Source organism: Centruroides vittatus, unplaced genomic scaffold (assembly GCF_030686945.1).
Source record: "Centruroides vittatus isolate TY-2023 unplaced genomic scaffold, ASM3068694v2 contig_1477, whole genome shotgun sequence".
Classification (NCBI taxonomy): domain Eukaryota; kingdom Metazoa; phylum Arthropoda; class Arachnida; order Scorpiones; family Buthidae; genus Centruroides; species Centruroides vittatus.
In genome coordinates this window covers 279,822-300,702 of record NW_027120916.1, presented here as the reverse complement: position 1 = coordinate 300,702, position 20,881 = coordinate 279,822, and the positions used below count along the sequence as shown (strand labels likewise).

The 20,881-nt window shown below is 29.2% G+C and overlaps 1 protein-coding gene across 4 annotated transcripts in view; it reads left to right on the top strand.

Annotated features, from left to right (window-relative positions):
- Positions 1 to 20,881, top strand: part of scny (scrawny) — a 357,320-nt gene that overhangs the window by 249,847 nt on the left and 86,592 nt on the right. For 3 of the 4 annotated variants that reach the window (XR_010879658.1, XM_067262464.1, XM_067262466.1), the window contains 4 exons: positions 5,777 to 5,973; positions 17,509 to 17,719; positions 20,102 to 20,341; positions 20,427 to 20,537. Coding sequence is in view for 3 of the 4 variants with exons in the window: in XM_067262464.1 (XP_067118565.1) it covers positions 5,920 to 5,973; positions 17,509 to 17,719; positions 20,102 to 20,341; positions 20,427 to 20,537 (616 nt within the window). In the remaining variant the exon portion in view is untranslated. Of the gene's footprint in view, positions 1 to 5,776; positions 5,974 to 17,461; positions 17,720 to 20,101; positions 20,342 to 20,426; positions 20,538 to 20,881 lie in introns of all 4 variants that reach the window. The other variant, XM_067262465.1, reaches the window with a different exon arrangement.

Here is a 20,881-nt window from a genome sequence, read left to right as displayed (position 1 = left end):
TTATACTTTTTATTTTTAAGTGGTGAGAATGCTACAAATGCAGCCAAAAAAATAAATACTGTACATAATTAAATTGTAATTAGTGCAAGGACTGTGCAGAAGTGGTTTGAAAGATTTAGAAACAATGATTTTAGTGTGGAGGATAAGGCTCGTACTGGAAAACCCGTTTACTTTGATGACGATGCTCTCTCTGCATTAGTTGAAGCAGAACCATCTTTAACAGTTGATAAAATTGTGGAATGTTTAAATTCATCCCATGGAACTGTTCATAGACACCTACAACAAATTGGAAAAGTTTCAAAGCTAGGAAAATGGATACCACATGAACTGTCAATAGCTAACCGACAACAACATGTAAACATTTGCACGTTTCTTTTATCCCGTATTGCTTTAGAACCTTTTCTTGGTAGGCTGGTTACTGGAGGCGAAAAATGGATCCTCTATAATAATGTGACGAGAAAAAGACAATGGATGGATCGCGACAAGCAGCCAAAACCGACTGCAAAAGGTGGGTTGCATCCAAAAAAAATTCTTTTGTCTGTTTGGTGGGATATGTCAGGTGTAATTCGCTTTGAGCTGTTAGAACCTAATCAAACAATTACAGCTGAAATGCATTGTGAGCAATTAGAGCGTTTAAATGAAAAATTGAAAAAAAAATTGACTGTTATTAGTGAACAGAAAGCAGGTTCTCTTGCAGCATAACAATGCCAGACCACACACTGCAAAAATAACTGTGCAGAAACTTGAAAGCTACAACTGGAAAATTTTACCTCGTCCACCATATTCGCCAGATATTGCTCCCAGTGATTATCATCTTTTTCACAGTTTGCAGAATTTTTTTAAAAGGGAAAACTTTTGAGGATGAGAACAATGTAAAAAAGGCTATTTCTGAAAATTCTGATTCAAAACCGAAATCATTTTACGAAGACGGGATTAAAAAGCTACCATCAAGATGGCAAGAAATTGTACAAAATAATGGTGAATACATTATAGATTGAAATAAAATTTAATTAAAATTTTTTGCTGCTTTTTTTTGTAGATAAAAATATGCATGAACTTATGGACTGACCTGATATGTTCTTCTTGTTTGATTTTCAATTAGGACTTCTGTAATGTCTCATTTAGAATTAATTTGTTGAAACTAGAAAATAAATTTTTATATTTTACTTTGTAAATTAGCAGTCTTATTGTAAATTGTAAATTAGATTCCCTTATGTCTCCTGTGCTCCCTAGCAGTTGCTGTTTGACCACAAGATATTTCACATTCTTTCTGTTATTGCCATGTAATGTTCCATGGTGCTCATTGAGAATCACTGTTCTAGACATTTTCAAATTCTGTGATATTGCAAATTTATGATTTGCATTTAAAAAAAATGTTATCTGTACTTTTGTAGTTATTCAAACCATTAATATGAGCAATAAATTAAATAAATCTCGTATATAACAAATGGCTCATTTTATGCTAATATATAAAACATAATATTGAATTCTGTAATTATGGGTTATCTGTGTTTAAAAGATAATTTGGAAGTGGAGTGAATTATATGCAGGTTTTAAATTGCAATTACAAACTCATTAAACAGCTTTCTTCACAGGGGACCTACTTTTACCAGGAAAAATTCTTTAGTAATTTGACTAATTAGTTATAAAAAATGTTAGCCATTCATCAAACTTTAGTACACTGGTGGACAAAACTTAAGGATGAAGAAGAAATGGGCATATATATAAAAAACTACTTGTGGTTGTAGACCAAGAAGAAAACAACAGTATTGACAGCATATTCAACATGATTTAATATAATTATGTTTAAAGGAAGTACACAGGATGTCAAAAAAGAGTGTTTTTGTAGAAGGTGCATTTTGTCTGAAGACATGGTTGTACTAAAACTGCACAATATTTACTACAATCAATCCTGAGCATCATGTCAGTAAGGGATATGCCATCATAAAGTGTGATGCAACTTTGTACATGACGTGGCATACTCAGAATAACATGATCCAGGAGCTGTTGAGGCAAGTGGTCCCACTCCTCTTTCACTGCTCCTTGTTTGTTGATGGTTGTTGTCGACCAGCAATACGTTTCTCCAAGGCATCCCATACATTTTCAATCGAATTCAGGTCAGGAGACTGGGCTGGTCAGACTATGTGATGAATATCCTTGCTGTCAAGACACTCCTCTACATCCTCTGTGCAATGACAAGATGCATTATCATTTATAAACAAAACTTTTCACCGACAGCACTTCAGAAAAATCAAACATGTGGGAGCAGAACTTCATCAATGTACCGTTGGCCGGTCATGGTTCCTCGATCAAGCACATACAGGTCTGAACAGCCATTGACCATGATGCCTGCCCACACCATGATATTGCAAGTCTGATTTCAATCCTTTTCCTGAATATTTTTGGGATGATAAGCACTGCTAACCTCATACCATATCAGTTGCTGTCTAGAATCAGACAATAGACTGAATCTACTCTCATCTGAGAAGAGCATGGGTAGCCCAGTCATCATTAGTCCAATTGCGATGCAGACGGCACCACTGCAAATACGCGCTTCAGTGAACTCTCGCGAGTGGACACACTCAACAGATCTTTGGGCATTTAGTCCTTTCTTTTGCAAACGTCTTGCAACAGTTTTATGAGATATCTTAGTTCCTGTGGCTGCCTGTAAATGACTTTCCAGTTTACCACCTGTGCTGCATCAGTTCCTTTTTGCTGAAAGAACAATATACTGATCTTCTTGGTGCATTGTATTGTTAGGATGACCTCTCCTCTATCGCCTGCTGCACATTCCACTAGTTCGAAATGCTGCCCATAGCCTAGAAATGATATTGTGCACGATGTTAAATTCATGGGCAACATCTGTTATTTGCTGCCCTTCTTCCAGCTTTCTGATTATTCTTCCAAGAGTAAAATCATCTAAATGATGCCTGGAAGACATGTCCAGAATTTCATTATTGTAACTTCACTCCTTGTTCAAATTTCACATCCAACAAAAACTGACTGTACGTGCAGATTGCTTGAAATCTCTTACCTGTGCTGTCACGTCATCAACACATGTGGAATTCAAACATTTGCATAAGTTTTACATAACAGAGAACATCTCAATTTCAAGCATATTTTAATAGGCTGCTGCGGTTCAATTTCTAACTGTAATTGTTGAAAATAGCATCCATCCTTAAGTTTTGTCCACCAGTATATAACTTAATTTTCTTGAAATGTTAACAGTCTCTTCTTTGTAGGTAGCATATTTTATTGTAATATAAAAACCCCAATTAAACTACACTGCTATGGAAAACAAAAGAACTATGAAATTTCCAATTTTTTATTTTGCAATTTTAATGTTTAATAATAATTATTTTTATTATAAATTAAATGTAAATTTTTGCTGTTTTTTATAATTATAAAATTGTTGAAAGCATTGTTTTGTGATAACACTATTCTCTGATCAAATATATTAATTTATTATATATTAAATTGCATTAGGATATTTTAAATTTGGTACATTAATTGGGTTTAATTTCATAATCTTCCAAATTTATTGACTGAAACATTCATGTGAGATTAAGCAGTGCAGTTAAAGAAACTTACAGATGAACTGTAGGTTCCTGCTGGCTTATGCTGAACTGTTTCAATGAAATAGCAAACTTTTTCTTTAATATTTAGTTTTAAAAAGCTAGAGTTGAAATTACTATCATTATAAAACTTGAAAAAAATATAAAAGTGATTGATCAAAACAACTTTTGTCAGAAAATCCTTTCCAGTTTTTATAAGACTTTTTTTTAACAGACATCCAAACTTCGACATCCTGGATTTTGATGAAGTTTTAATATGTTTTAGTAAAGTACTTCCACCAATGCACAGTAACATAACTCCAGTCAATGAACAGTAGTTCACAAGAAAGCATTATTTAAACTTTTTCATGTACTGTACATTATATCAGCATTTCTCAATCTGTTGTCTGCAGTGATGGGACAGGTGATCTGTAGGCAGATTTAAATTAATAAAGATTAAAACTTTATTCATCGATGATTCACTTTTAATAGTTTACTTAATTATATTTCCATATGTACTCAAGATGCTTTTGAATATATTAGAATAATGGCATCAATAGTCAACCATTTAAAGCTGCTTTGGACTTTGAAAAACAAAAGTCACACATGAAAATAAAGTTTGTTCTATGTGTGTCATAAAAAAATTTTTTTATTAAATCTTTGTTTACATTATGAAAAAATAATAAGTTAATCACAGGCTATTCACTCAGTAGTCAGCCAGTGGTGGCATGATTGTTTGACAGTCAGCAACTTTGTTTTCCTTCATTGAGAGTCTCACAAATGTGGCAACTGAAAGGATAATCAAGGTCAATAATAAGCATTTTATAGAAAATATGCATCAAAAACATGGAACCCTCATTGTCTTCTAAAGACCTGACAATGCCTTACTATATGGTTGACTACCAGAAGAGGGTGTTGTGTAATAATTTTTTCCATCACTGTGAAACAACCTGTTATTCTTATGTCATTGAGATGGGAGATAATGCTTCCTGTAAAAATGGCTTGTCTAAACCTACTGGACTAATTACATGTAGATTTCTGCTTACCTGATCGACTACTGGAAGCGGTTGGCAGTAGAAGCCCCATCCTACGTTATAAATGGCACATTATGTCCCAAATGCTGGTAATAGCCACAAGTTTAAAAAAATTAGGGTGGCATAAATTAGTTGTCCAAAGAATTTTTTTCAGACATTTTACTGGTTCTTAGGCTTAAAAAGGTTGTGAAACACCTCATTATGTAACAAGTAGGCATGGACTGGTGAGTAAAACATTGGGTTGAAATATTTGATGATGTGATTTTGTCTTGACTTTTTCCAACTTTTTTCTACATATTTTTCTGAATTATAGAACATTTGGTCTAAAAATACTATTTTGTAAAGCTCATAAGGTTAGCATTTAAGAAGTATTCAAATACCTAGCATAGGTTCTTGGGAACAACAAGAACTTTTCACAATTATAGATCTCAATTCTTACATTTGGATGTTTCCATCTTTATTTGGAATCACATTGAATTAATTTGGATTAAACCTAGTAATAAAATGTTTTTTTATATATGTGAAAGTGATTTGACTATAAAAAAATGAACATAACTATACGACATTTATCTGGTGTAAAGATAAAAAAAAAATAATAGTACTAAAACTTGTTTAAAATAAAAATTTGCCAAAATTGAAAAAATACTTTCAATATTGCATCCCAACACAAGTTAGGAACATTATTCATTATTGTATATACAGTAAACTGCAATTTGAAACTTAAAAATCAAAATTTTTCATATGAAAGATTTTAAAATTGTGATTGCATTTATTTTGCAAATGATGCAGTACTTCAAATCAAAGTTCTCAGATTATTTTTAAGAAAACATACAAAAATATTTCCTGAAAGTAGCTAAATCATTTGAAAATAGTCTCAATATTTAGAAATAGTTTTTTAAACAAAAATACATGTTATTTATTTGTCGTATGTTCTATATAATAGCATTTCTTGCAGTTCTTACATTCATTCATCTTTCTTTGACAGTGAGAACTTTGATCAGTATTGCTGACTTAGATGATAAAACAAGTTGCAGAATCACAGTACAATGCTCAATTTTTTTTTATCGAATCTGATAACTGTTTGAAATAAAAATATTATTATATATTTATTTATGTTTATATGTAAATTTAATATTGAATTTTACTTACTTGTAATTAATATCAATAAAGATTAATTTTTTTTAACAGAAATACTTCGGTTGCAGTATTTACAGTATTGTTATATAAAATGGAAATTTATAGATATGTTAAAGAAGAACTTTTAGCCAGAAAGTCATAGGAATTAAATTATTAACTATTTGTAAATTTAAAACAACAAAAAAATCTTAATTATGTTAAATTCTGCAATTTCATCCAATGCAACTTCAATATCTATTGGAAAACAGGTAAAAATTTTAAAATCATGCTTTGAATAGTTTGAATGAGTGAACATACTTTTAGATAATTTAAATATTCTGTTTTACTATTTAATCATGATTTTTATTAATAAATTTTATTGAAGTTTAAAATAACATTTCTAGAAAGGTATAAAATCTTCCATTTTCCTAATTGTTTTAATTATAGTTATTTGAGCTATTGATAAAATTCATATTTTTAAATGAGTTTCATGGTTCATGGAAATTGTACAACTAAAATTATAAATTTAAAACAGCATTTCTGTATGGAAATTGAAATATGTTTTTGGCCATTCATTATTACATCTTTATGAACAATTAGCAGTAAAAATTTATTGAGTCTGCTATTTTTAAGTTTTATTCAAATACTTAATGTATTTTAAAGCTTGGATGTTGGTGAAGCTTCTAATTGGTGAAGATGTTAGCCTGCCATTCTCAAATCTAATCCATGCAAGAAACCCAGGAAATTTTTGGATATATTGGACTCTTTTCCTCACCACCCAGCTGTTCCTCATTGTGGACCTGATCAGACCCATAATAGACATGCAAATAAAAGACTTTTTAATGCCAACAGAACAGAAAGAATTTTTAAAAATTAAAAATTTGTTTATCAGCTAGTTATGTGATAAACAAAATTTATAAATTTTTAATAAATAAAGAACAACAAGCATACAAGGACAAATATATTTAAAACAATAGTAATACTCACTTTACTTTATGAAAGTATGATCTGGATAATAAAAACAGTTAATATACAAATAATAGAATATGTAGAAATTAGATTCTTCTGTCAATCATTTGTCCATAGACTCAAAGTTCCAAACAAGAAAAGACAAAATCTTAAAATTACCTCAATTAATCATACAATTGTTAAATATAGAATGTTGTGACCATGAAGAATGGACAAAGAAAATATCAAGAACTTTCAACTATCATCCAGTACGGAAGTTTTTCATAAAGTTAAAGAAAATAATTATTAACTCAGTCACAATTTATTTAGATACAGTCAAACTTCGATGTAATACCTACTTAAATAACACTATCCTTGCAAAATATCAATATTTGTGAATGGATTTTTCCCATAAATATTAACAAAGATCCTTAGTGTTTGTGAATTACTAAATATATGATTTTGTAATGTAGCAGACATTAAATCATCGGAAATTTGAAATCTCAAACTCAAATTTGTGTAGACTTCATTATTATATATACAGGGTTCCTACGCACCTGGAAAGTCAGGGATTTTCATTAGTTTTGGAAAAAGTCATGGAAAGTCAGGGAATTTGTCTCCTTAACTGCCTTGTTGATTTCGTTTGCTGAATATGGCTGACTAAGCGTAGCCATCTGCAGGTGGCAAGAAGTAATGCAATCTTTAATAAGAAAATATACCAGAATCCGTTTTTAATCTGAAATGGCTCTTTTCGTTGTCCTGAAGCCGTATAATTTTACAGTTGTGGATTAATAACAGGATAAACTACTATTATGTAATAGTGTTTAATTTTTAATTTTAATAATTCAGCGATTATAAAAAGATGAATTTGTTAATTAGAATAAAAAATAACTAATTAAAAATTAGTTTACAAACTTTTAAAACTTGAAATCGTAATTTATTAGATTGTTCATTTCAAAATAGCTAGATAGATCAGTAAAAATCCGTGATTTAATTGTTTTTCACGTTTAAAACATTACTATACAACATAAAAAATTATAAATAGCTACCCGACATTTACAGTAAAATGCTGGCGCCGACTAGTAGTTTTTTACATTTGTTGTTACAACTTTCCTTGAAAAGAACTGTACTGCAAGCGTATTTTTCCTCCTCTCCCGTTAATTTCCGCAACTTCGATACATAGTTTAATAATTAGTTTAACAGAAATGATGTTGGGTAACAAATATCCACTGATTTTGGCAAATTTAGGCATCATACTTGTAATAGATATACTGTAGTTATCGTTTTGAAAATCAACTAGGTAATCCGATAGTTTAACCAATGTTAACTTGCTTATAATTAATTATAAATTTAAAAAGCTGGTAAATTTTAAAAAAATGAATTAAATTACTAAAAAATTAAAATAAATTTGATTATCTTTTGTGCGAAACAACAACAAAACAATTTTTATAGTTATGTTGCAAAAGAAAAAGATTTGTAGTTACGATTCTATGCGCCCAACTTCTATATTTTATTAACATATAATTGTAATTTCGTTTGATGTTTATTTCTGTACACTCAAACCTGTTTTTGTGCGGTATATGAAAATTTCAATCAAATTGGAACATAATTGACTTCTGTAAAATTTTTTAAAACTCTATTGGATGTTTTCTATGACATCAAGTTTTTTCATTTTTTATTAAGTAAAATTTTTTTCTCTTACCTTTTTTTCGGTCCCTGGTATTTTAATAGCATAAAAATCAGAAATATTGTGTTAAATGTAGACTGCAGGTGTGAAATTTCACGCCTTGTTAAATGAAAGAATAACACTTCCTGCAGCTATATTTATCAAATAAAAGTATTTTTAACCATTACTTTTAACTTTTTATATAGTTTTTCTGTAAAACCACTTTTTGGGAGGGTGTTTATTTCGCAGGAATTATTTCCCGGCAAATTTTTTAAATGTTAGATTCGTATTTAAGTGGAAATAATTAATATAAAAAATAAACTTCTTAGAGGATTTTTCCCCCATTAGGGATTGCAGAAAAAGGCCCAAGGAGTTAAAAAAGCAATTCCTAGTTATTTCGTACGATTTTGAGTTATTTTCCACGTGAGACTTTTTTTATGTGGTCCCTCATTCATCGCATAAAAAAATACTTTTTGTGTTGCGAAAACTATTTTTTATAGCTACTCGTGAAGTTTCCTGCGTTTTTTTTTTTTTTTTTTTTTATGTGGTCCCTATCCACCGCACAAAAACAGGTTTGAGTGTATTTATTTTATTTTATTTAAATTCTATACATTTTAAGAATCCTAATTTTCGTAATACTATGACGTCATAGGAATACAAGTCTCACTAAAATAGAAAAACGTAAAAAAATTAAATTATTAGATGAAAAAAAGGAATGAGTAAAAATTTTTTTATAGAAACTTGAGAAATAGTCAAGACAGTGCAGCTCTCAAGATTGATCATTTGGATTGGAGTTGAATTTTCCATTGTTTGAAAAGACAATTTTTAAGTACAGTACAGTACTATTTGTATATCAAAGAATACTGTTTGTTGATTTTATGCTATCTTGTATTTACTAGATTTACATACAAATAATATTGATAAATGATGATAAAATAAAAAGCTCATGTTTCATTTGTAAATTGCTTATTTTTTCATTACATTGAAGTTGTGGATTCTATCATACATTTTTCTACAGGATGTATGCATACTGTATTTTTTTAATGTGGCAGTCTTTGAAACATACAACTAGGCAAAAAGAGGGATAGATATACTCGATGTTCGCAGTAAATAAAATGCTGTTTTATTATGTTGATATTCCACACTGTAAGAAATGTGAGGGTCAGGGAATTTGGACAAAGTTGGTCAGGGAAAATCAGGGAAAGTCAGGGAATTCAAAACAAAAATTTGAGTAGGAACCCTGTATAATATAATTCTTACTGTTTGATGTACTTCAGATTTAGCATTACACTCAATATAATTCTAATTTTAGAATAAAATGGTGATGCTAAATCAGAGTTTGATTGTATTTAAAACACAGCAGAATGGATAATGTATTGATCAAATTTAATGATTTAAAGTTTCACGGAAAAATTTTTCATTATCAAAATCATTTTTCATGAGCATTCTTTCTGAATAACTGCCAAAAATATTTTGTATCCAATCTAAGGAGGGGAAAAAAGGAAGTTATAAAAAAGCTGTTTATGAAGTCTTATTTTCAATAAAATTTAATTGGATAAATGATCATATTGTAAGTTTAAGTGATTAAGAGTAAGTAAAAAATTTACAGATTTGTAAGCAGTAGTAACAGGTAATTTAAATATTTTGTAGATAAGAATTTAATTTATAGTTTGACAATCTAAAGATCAAAGATTCATAGGTTGCTGAGTAACCTGTCAAAAGTTTGTATTTGAAAACTAATGATCTTAATTATTAAAAAATAAAAAAGCAAATAAGTTAATTTCTTTTTGTTCTTATTTATATTTAATACATTTACATTTTTCCATTGCATTACGAACTACTCATAGCTTCTTGCACAAGAATTTGTTCTTATCAATGCTTGTACACGCTCTTAGTGGTGTATGGAAGCATGTGTCAATTGCATCACTGTCTATTATGCTGATAGTAAGTCAAATGGTTATAGCTGTTAGTAGTTTTAAGTTTGCATCAAATTTATAAGGTATAATAATAAATATACTAAATAACACCTTCATTTCTAGACATGTTAGAATCTAAGGAAAAAATCTAGGAATTTTCAAGCTATTTTGGGAAGAATGAAATTATGAAAAAATTTGATAAGGTTGTGTATGGACATGAAAAGTCAAACTTGCAATATTGAGCATCATTATGAAACCAAGAATTCAGTAAGGAAGAATGATCAGTATATATGAAACAATGTACAGTAAATGTCACTTACATGGCTACCTAGAGTATACAATTTTTGGCCACATAGTGAGATGATCACCTAAATGGGGTTATGAAAAAATTGACATACAGAACTATAATTGTACTGTATTGAATCCTGTTATCTGTCTAATAAAGATTTCAGCAAACTGTTCCAAAACTATAACAAAAAAGCTCAATTCTGTTTAGTGTTTTTAAACAATTCATTGAATTTAAGAATGCAGGATTTTCCTTTTATGTTGGCCAGGTGATAACTGTCACTTTACAATTCTTCTATCTTGGCTATAAGTGAAATAGCCATTTAAGTGAGATGGTTAGTGGCCTTCAAGATGGAGCTTGATTTATATTAAAACTTACTCAGGATTATTCTGCATGAAATCAACCAACTGAACAATAATTTTAAATTTTGATATTTCAAATTAACTTGATTTTACTTTCCTTCCTCTATTATATATGACAGGGGAAAGTATGGTGATTGGTCAAAAAATGTTACCCCTCAAGATTTTTACACTTTTGGACTTAGGACACCTAGAAACATCAAGAAATGTAAAAAAAAAATTTAGGGGTTTTTTCTGTATGTATGGATGTGGGTAGGGGGCACACATCCATACATACAGAATATGCATATGGATTTTATTCACCCTCTTTGAAGCTTAATAACTCTTGTGCTTTTTGTTGAAAATTTCTGAAATTTTGCAGGGAGGTTTGTATATTAGAGGATTGATGCTATTAAACTTTGATGGTTAAAGGTTGACATGGTGGGGAGATAAAGGTGCAGTCATGTTTCATATCTTGAGTAGGGTTGGACTTAAATGATGATTTTACTCATTATTAGCTTTTACTACTTTTTACAAATCCCATCCCTACTTTCAAGGTTTTTGCTATTTTATAATAATTAAAAATATAAGTTTTTTAAATAAAAATATCATGACAGATGAGACTATCAAAATTTTAAATGTTATTGGGAAAGTTTAGCAACTCATTGCTGGATTTTTTTGTATAGCAGGGTAGTATCCATGAACGACACTGAAAATCCAGATTTTTACAATTTTTTTAATACAGAATTAGTAATTACAACTTAGTTGTTTTTTACAGAATATTGTTTTGTTGGTCATAATAAAAAATTATCAACATTCTGGTATACAAAAATTATTGTAAATCAGTAACCATTTCTCATAGTTTTTTCTTTTTGCTCATTTTGATGTTCTTTTAATGCCCTTTTATATGACATGCAAGAACAGTAAGCATCCTTGCAAGAAAAAAAAATTCATCAGTTCCAAATTTTGGTTTTTGAAAGTCTCTGAAACATTACCTTCAATTTTAAAATAATTCAGACATTTCACAAACTTGCAAATTTTCATCATGGATAAGCATGGGATCATAATAAAAAACAGTGCTGCCTACACTAAATGTTACTGGTACACATTGATATCCATTTTTGTTTTTTAATGTGATTGTATTTACATAACTTCTTGGGTATAATAATATATTTTCACTTGCATGATTAAATTTTATTATTTTTAAAACATTGAAATAAATCTCATGAAGTAAATACAAATTACTTAAGATAAAAGTAACTTTTGTCCAAAAAAGGCTCAAAAATTTGCCTGCTTATATGTGAAGTTGCAATTTCCCATAAGCTAAGGAATTTTCTAAACAGCCCTCGGTAGGCTACAAATAATATCTATCTAGCTGAACTCTTGAATAAATGTGTTGTTGTTTAATTAGATACACATACATCTCTTTAGCTATTAACATCTGCATTTGGTCCTTAAACATGGCCCTCTCCAGAGACCTGTGATGTTTAGAGGTATTTATGCAAAGTATGTGCTGTTCCAAGTAGTGCAACCTTCTGTAGCAATATTGTGTGTTAAAGATACAAATCTTACTTTTTCAAATTTTTTTTTAATCTGCATTGTAGCAGATTATTATGCAACATAATTTTTATTTTTAACATAGAAAAATTAGTATTTTGTAATTGTAACATTTATTTGTTATGCAGTAAACATATTTCATCTTATTTCCAAATATCATCATATATCAGTAACAGATGTCAAGTATAAAGAAAGTTCTTGTCTACTCTTAAATTACTCACATAGCAATATTGAGATGAGAATGTCACATGATACAAAATAATTTAGTGATTGTCACACATGATGTGGATCCCAAATGTTTTTTATGCTCTCATAATATCTAGAAAATCACTGTAGATATATAAGATTAATAAATGAGTTTGGTGTGAAATTTTGCAGTACATATTTGTATTTACTTATGACATTTATAGTGAAAATGTAATATACATAAGAAGTGCTGTAAATATAATCAAATTTAAAAAATCAGTGTCAATGTGCATCAGTAACATACAGTGTAGGCAGCAATTTTTTTACTGTGACTCCATGCTCATCGTATGATAAAAATTTGTATATATGTTACAGTAAAAATCCGTTTTTAGTTAAAATGCGTTTTAACTAGTTGAAACTAGTTTTTACTGGATGTCATTGTTAAAACCCGTTTTGTCTAGTTAAAACTAGAATTTACTGCTGTACGTGTTTTGATTTTAAATAAAACTAGTTTTAACTTTTAACATTAGTTAAAACTAATTTTAGCTACATAAATATGTTTGGGGGAAATAAATAAAGTGATGATTGGGATTAAAACATTTGTATTATTTAATACGAAATATCGTATTAAATAATACAAATGTTATATTTGTATTATTTAATACAAATATATTGGTCGCACATCTGTGTTATTAACATTAATTAACCCTTTGTCCTTGAAGGCACCAATCGATCGGCACCCTGGCTTTTTAAGCAAAACTTTGAGGGTACCGATTCATCGTTACTTTGGTAAATATCGATTTTTGTAAAATTTATTAACAACAGATATAATCTCGTTCGATACGAAGTGAATAAAGTATAATAATTCATTATATTAGTTGATAGCGGTATAAAATTTTGATTTCAAACAAATGTTTGATATAATGTGCAATAATTTCACAACAAATAAACATACACGCATAAGTGTTATATCGAATTGTACAAAACAATATTCTACGTCTTTCTGGCTCAGTGCCAGCAAACAACTATATAACTACACAATATTAATTTTCACAAAATGTTACAAATTATCAAGTTTGTGTGTCAGTTCTGATATATATTATTTTGTTTCTTATAAATTTTTCTAATAAAATGTGTTGAAAAATATCGTATTTAAAACTAAAGATATTAATAAATGTAAGTGATTTTTTTTAATATAGATATAATGATAATTTGATTTTTGGTGAACTTTTAAAATAATATCGCCTGACTGACCTATATTGCCTTAGGAGAGATTGCAAAATAAACGTAAACAAGATGTCGGGGGAAAAGGGTTAAAGCGATACGAAATTCATCATACACTATAGGAACGTGTTAGCTGAATGACCTTGGTCGAAACAGTTTTTACTAACAAGGAGACCCTACGGCTTTGGGGAAACGGATTTTGATGATCTTCAGTGTGAAGGTAGTACACTGTGTGAATATACTACCTGTAAAATACTAAAGTGCAATACTCAAATGTAATCGAGAAAAATGAACTTAAAGTTTTCTTTAGCACTTCATATATAAGTTACGCATACTTTCACTCGAGCGTGCTGTGGCGTAAGTGGTAACGCTCCTGACTCGTACGCTTGCATACTCGGATTCAATTCTCTTGTTGTGTATACTTGTTTTTTTATTCATAAACACTTATAATGTATTTATTTATTTACTCATTCATTTATTTTTTATTATTTCTTTATTTTAATTTAATTTCTACTGTTCCAAGTCTAATATTTTTACTTTGAAAACCCACCTTTTTAAAGTTGATAGAGAACTACTTATGCCAGGTTTGAACATGGTCTAGAGTCTTTTTCACTCACTTTTTAAGTAAAAATAAATGAATGAGTAAATAAATAAATACATTATAAGTGTTTATGAATAAAAAAACAAGTATACACAACAAGAGAATTGAACCCGAGTACACAAGCGTACGAGTCAGGAGCGTTACCACTTATGCCACAGCACGCTCGAGTGAAAGTATGCGTAACTTATATATGAAGTGCTAAAGAAAACTTTAAGTTCATTTTTCTCGATTACATTTGAGTATTGCACTTTAGTATTTTACAGGTAGTACAGTCACACGGTGTACTACCTCCACACCAAAGATCATCAAAATCCATTTCCCTAAAGCCGTAGGGTCTCCTTGTAAGCCATTTTGTTAAAACCCATTTTGTCTAGTTAAAACTAGTTTTAACTCAAATTCATTTTTGACTAGCAGTAAATTCTAGTTTTAACAATGACATCCAGTAAAAACTAGTTTCAATTAGTTAAAACGGGTTTTTACCGTAACATATAAGTTTATTAAGTGTCTGAATTTAACATAAATTTTTTTTAAAGTGATGTTTCTGAGATTTTCAAAAGCCAAAATTTTGAAAACTGATGACAGTTTTTTTTGCAAGGATATTTTTCTTGCATGTCAAATAAAAGAGCTTTCAAATGAATAAAAAGAAATTCTTGACAAATGGTTGCTGATTTACAACAATTTTCATATATCAGAATGTGAATAATTTGTGCTTTTGACTATTTTCAAAATTATATATATATATATATATATATATATATATATATACATACAACTTTTAACAAAACTCGGTTGTTGATGTCATCATACTTATTCAGTAATAGTTGCCATCTACTACCTGAGAGAATCTCCACTTACACTTTCTTGACAGCAAAAACGACGCATTACTGTAACCTGCTGACCTCTTGGCCAGGCAATATTGTGCTAATAGCGTAAGTAATGGCCGAAGAGTCAGTCACTGTTTTAGTTTTCCCCAAGTCAAGAAGTTGCCATCCTAAGGATGATTGTTGATCAATACTCTGTGCTTCCAAAACGGATTATACTATCGACTCAGACCCAAATTGGAGTAACTTCGTCGTCGAAACCCCAAATAATTCTAGATTCCATCAACACCAAATCTACTCCTGGAAAGGGACATTTACCTCACTGACTAGTTGGGTATACATTGTCCAGAACTGTTCTCATCCTCTCCTGCATCAAGACTACAACCAGATCCTTCAACTACAGGTATTTATCACCACACAAACCTCATGTAGACTCTCTCGTGCAACCCTTTTGTCTATAGGCCTTTTAAAGCTAATGTCTAACAAAATTGTAAATTTTATCTTTTTTTTTTTTTTTTAAATTAAATTGTTATTAGTTAAACTGGCATCTGAATGATTCTCTTCTGGTACACTGTCTCTCAACCCATCTCCATCATGGATCCGATCACCTGTGCATGCAGCCGCTCGCGTGACTGAATCAACACACTATCTCGGCTTCCGTGTCAATCGGGACACGGTGGTGTCAGTCCTGACATGGCACTAAAGAGGTGACGACCCTCTGATCACATATATAAAAAAAAACTGATTCCAAAAATTATAAAAATCTGGACTTTCAATGTTCTCCAAAAGTGCTATACCCAAAAATCAAGTTAATCTGAAACCTCAAGGTTTCTATCTCTGGTTGATTTGACATGAAATGATCCTTTAGTTTTACTTCATGGGTGGCCACATAACTGAGGTAGTCAAAAAGCAAAGTTTTACTGTATATTGAATTATAAGTGACAAGAGGAAACTTTGCAGATATAATTAAATTAGGACCAATGCCCAAAAACACTGGCTTTATTGCATTCCTATGTATTATGAAATATGGGAAGCATTTACAGATGACAATTTCTTGCTCTTACTGTTCCACTTAGAATCAGTGATATGCCAAAACAAATATATATATGTATATTGAAGAACAAATGAAAAATATACATGATCTGTCATGTAATGTTTTCAGTATTACTCCTGATGAAATTACTGATAATAATAATAATAATAATGCTTGATTAGCAATGGCTTGTTGTGGTCAAATTTAATTACAATAAATAACACCTACATTTAATACTACTGAGGATTCATAGTTTTTCAAAAATTTTTAAAATCACAAAATTTGGTGAAGGAAGAATATTAGACTCAAAGAAACTTATCTGTAATAACTGAGTGCCCATGGCCATGTGGGACAAAAACATTAGATCTATAAAACTTTTATAAATTGAAATTTGTTGTTCACTTTTATCATTTTATTCTATAATTAATTGAAGAAAGTTTGCATACTAAAGCATCTGTAAAACAATTAAATGAAATTGTGAATATTATAATAAAATTAAATTTAATTGAAGTATGTTTAGCTGTCATACAGAGTTCAAATTTTTATTGGAAGACATGGACTCAAAAAATGGCAATCTATTACACTCAAAAGTTTAACATTCCGATGATTAAGTAGAAGTAAAATTTTATATTTTTCTGGCCTATCTTGATAAAATTAAAACTGTGAATGTGTGTGTAATTAAGAAAATTATCTTCAATAATGGATAAGTCAATTTGTCAGAGGTTATTTGATACTAAAGAAGTGAAAGTGTTAAATATGCTTGATGCATTTCAACCATTATTAAAGTAAAACGGCTATTGTTTTATTATTTATGGATTGAACATTGTTCACCTTATCAAAAAGATCAAGATACCAAATTAAGTTATCTTCAAATTTGAAGTGAAGTTATCTTCAAATCACACTTCATATGTCTATTCATGATTTTTTATTTGGCATTTTCATTCCAATCTTATTATTTGATAACTTAATAATAAATATTCAACACATTTAATGATTACAAATAAATCTTAATACAATTTTGTTTGTAAACATAGTTTTCCAAATTAAAAAAATGATTTAAAACAAAAATACAGATAATAAAAAAAACTGTATTTGACACAATTATGTTAGCAAACATACAAATTATACAAATATTTATTGTATTAAATAGTAATATAAATATTTTAATTGAAATATTTCAGATGACATATCTTCTGACATTCACTGTTATTTGATTACTGGCTCATAGGTGGCAACGGGATCTCGTTCTTCTCTGTTGACATCAAGAATAGAGTTTACTTCAAGTGAAAATGAATGTTCACTTGCTACTCAAGCATTACAAGCAAAATATAATCATTTTGGAGGTGATGAAAAGACTAACAAAGCATTAGAAAATAGTGTTACTTTTAATGGTCAGATGAAAGGAAATAATGGAATGGATCATAATAAAAATTCACAAGGTTAGTGTTTTTTAAGTTAATAGTGATTATATTTATAGTTATTATACAACTGAATGTAAGTAAATTTATTATTTTCATAAATTGCAAATTACACTAATTGGCAAAGTTACAAATCAAGAAGAAAGTATTGAAACTTTATTGATGCAAACATAATGGCAATAGTAATAAATGATTACAATATCATAGCAAAGGGATAATTTTCTGTGGAACAACAGTACAATTTATGCAGTAATATAACTTAGTACACTCAAACCTGTTTTTGTGCGGTCTATTTCTGTGCGATTTTTTATTTGTGCGATTTGTTTTGTGTGATTTTTTGTGTGCGGTATATGAATTTCAATCAAATTGGTATACTGTACAAAAATAATTGCACAAAACACATTGCACGTATAAAAAAATCGCACAAAAAAAGACCACATAAAAACAGGTTTGAGTGTAATATAATATTTTAATTATATAATAGGACTTTTATGATGTTCAAACTGTTTACATGAAATAATAAAAAGTAAAAAAAAGCAGCAAAAAAAAAACAAACTGTTGACTTCGAATACAGAGATTTTAAACTTTAATCATTTTGTATGAAAATGTTAACTTAGAACACACTTCAATTTTGGGCTTTTGCATATGCATAATACGTATCTAATGATATAATTTTTGCACTTAGAAAAAACAGAAGGACTTTATTAAAGTTTTATTATTTTATGTATAATAATACATTAATATTTGATACTATACATAATGATATTAATACTGAGGAAAAAATTTAACACTAAAAAGATTGAACAAAATTTGATTAAGAATAATTTGTTCCTAAAAAAACTAGCATTATTTCCTCTTTCAAGTTAGTACATAAGTGAGATTTGATTAAATGCAGAGCTGAAAATAATCATTCAATACTGACTTGGGTAAGAGGCAGTGCAGTAACAACATGAGCTGCAGTTTGCATTATTAAAAAAGTTAAAATAATGGCATTAATGGATTTTAAAAATTTAAAATTTTTTAAAATGTCAATGCAATGTAAGGAGTTGGGATTCAATAAATTTTCTGACTCCCATAAAAATATTAGACTCCCAACTTCAACTCTCCATCCCTGGGCATGCCTGGCATTCAGTGCTCCAAACAATATACATATGCTGAAAATTCAGAACACATTGAGTCTCTATAAAACTTTTTTACACAATACTGAGATAGTGTTTTCAAGACAGTTTGGTGGCACTACCTGGCATGCAATTGGACTACAACTGTAATCATTTACATACCTGTTTGAGACATAGCTATATACTGAGTTTGCAGTAATCGGACAATTTTATCTTGATACATAACTTTTTGTCGGAGTGTATATTAATAGAAAGTTGATTTCTTTAAAATGCTGTGAAATAAAATATAACAAAGCAGATATTACAATTATAGTAATTTTTTTTTTTTTACTTTTGCATAACTATCATTTGTGTTATACAGTAGAAGTTTTTTAACCTGACACTTAATAATTTGGAATGACTAGTAATCTGCTAGCCTCAGTAAAGTAGCTGATAATTTAGAATTGTCTATTAATAATTTGGAATGCTAGTACATTGCATATTAAAATATGTTTAGACACATACTATGTTAAGAACACTGGGCAATAACATATTCATTATGTTTTTGCAGGTTTTTCAATTAATCTTAACATAGTAAAGTTATACACTATATCATTTTTACATTGATTAAAGAGCATGATGCAAATGAGATGCTTACAGCTGCTGCATGCACTAATACAAAATGTATAGCAATGTGTGTAACATTCAGATTACATATAACATACCAAATTTTGCAAAAATAGTTTAACAGTTACCATATATCTCGGCAGATAAGACGATGTATAAATTTTCGTCGAAGTTTTATAGTTTTAGCATATATCTGTCCTATAAGACGACCCCCAAACTATCAATGGCCTACGAATTTAGTTTAGATCAGCAATCATTATCTGAATAATAATGCTGTATAGCGTATATGGAATTATGTCTTATTTGTAATTTTTTGAATGAACAAATTTTATTTTCTTGCATCTGGCGATTTTTGCAAACATTCACACTAATTCGGGCATTCGGGTAATGACCTTGACTATTTACAAAAACATCCTATGGGCTATTCTATTTTGTGCACATATTCTACTCTCTTCTAGTAAATAATTATGGTTTGTCTGTCTTTTTGTAATGGTTTTAATTTATATAAATTTCAATGTAATTTTTTTGTATCTGTCCTATAAGACAACCCCGGATTTTCGGGGCCATTTTTTATGGTTCAACTATCGTCTTATCTGCCGAGATATACAGTAATAATTTTATATATACATGTATAATTATTTAAAAATTTTATCTATATATTTAATTTTTATTTTAATAGGAAAGCATCTAATGATGAATGGAAACCATGAACTTCATTTACAAGGAGATGGTGTCCCAAATCCTAGAATATCTTTATATCCCCAAGGAAAAGTACATTTGGAATGGAAACAGATACATAAAATTGGAGCTGGCTTAGCAAATCTTGGCAATACATGTTTTATGAATACAGTTATTCAGTGTTTAACATATTGTCCCCCATTGGTTAACTATTTATTACATGACGATGATCATTCAAAATGTAAGATAGATATTTCATTAATCTTATTGATTATATATATCATTAATATAATTTTATTCTATTTTAATATATTCAAAATAATTAGGTAAAATAAGTGGATTTTGTATGATGTGTGAACTTCAGAAACATATTAAAAGAGCTCTTGATCGACCAGGAGATGTTATTAAACCTCTTTATATCTATCAAAAATTAAAATGTAAGTTTAAAATAAGAATAAAATAAGAATATTTTAATAAAATATAATATTGGTACTTTTTAAATTAATTTTTTTAGTTAAATTAATTATAGGAAATATTTTATTGTAAGTTTTAATTGTTTGTTTAGTATTTCAGTTTTTAAAATTATAATTATTCAATTCAATATTAATATGTATCAATATCAATATTTTTCCCAAGCCACTTTTAGCTAATTGATCCGTTAAATATTTTCTCTGATCAGTTAAAATTATTTTTAAAATTATTATTTTTTAAAAGTAACTATTATAAACTAATATGTAATTGAGCATTATTGAGTACACTGCCTGGTAAAGGTAGCTTTAGT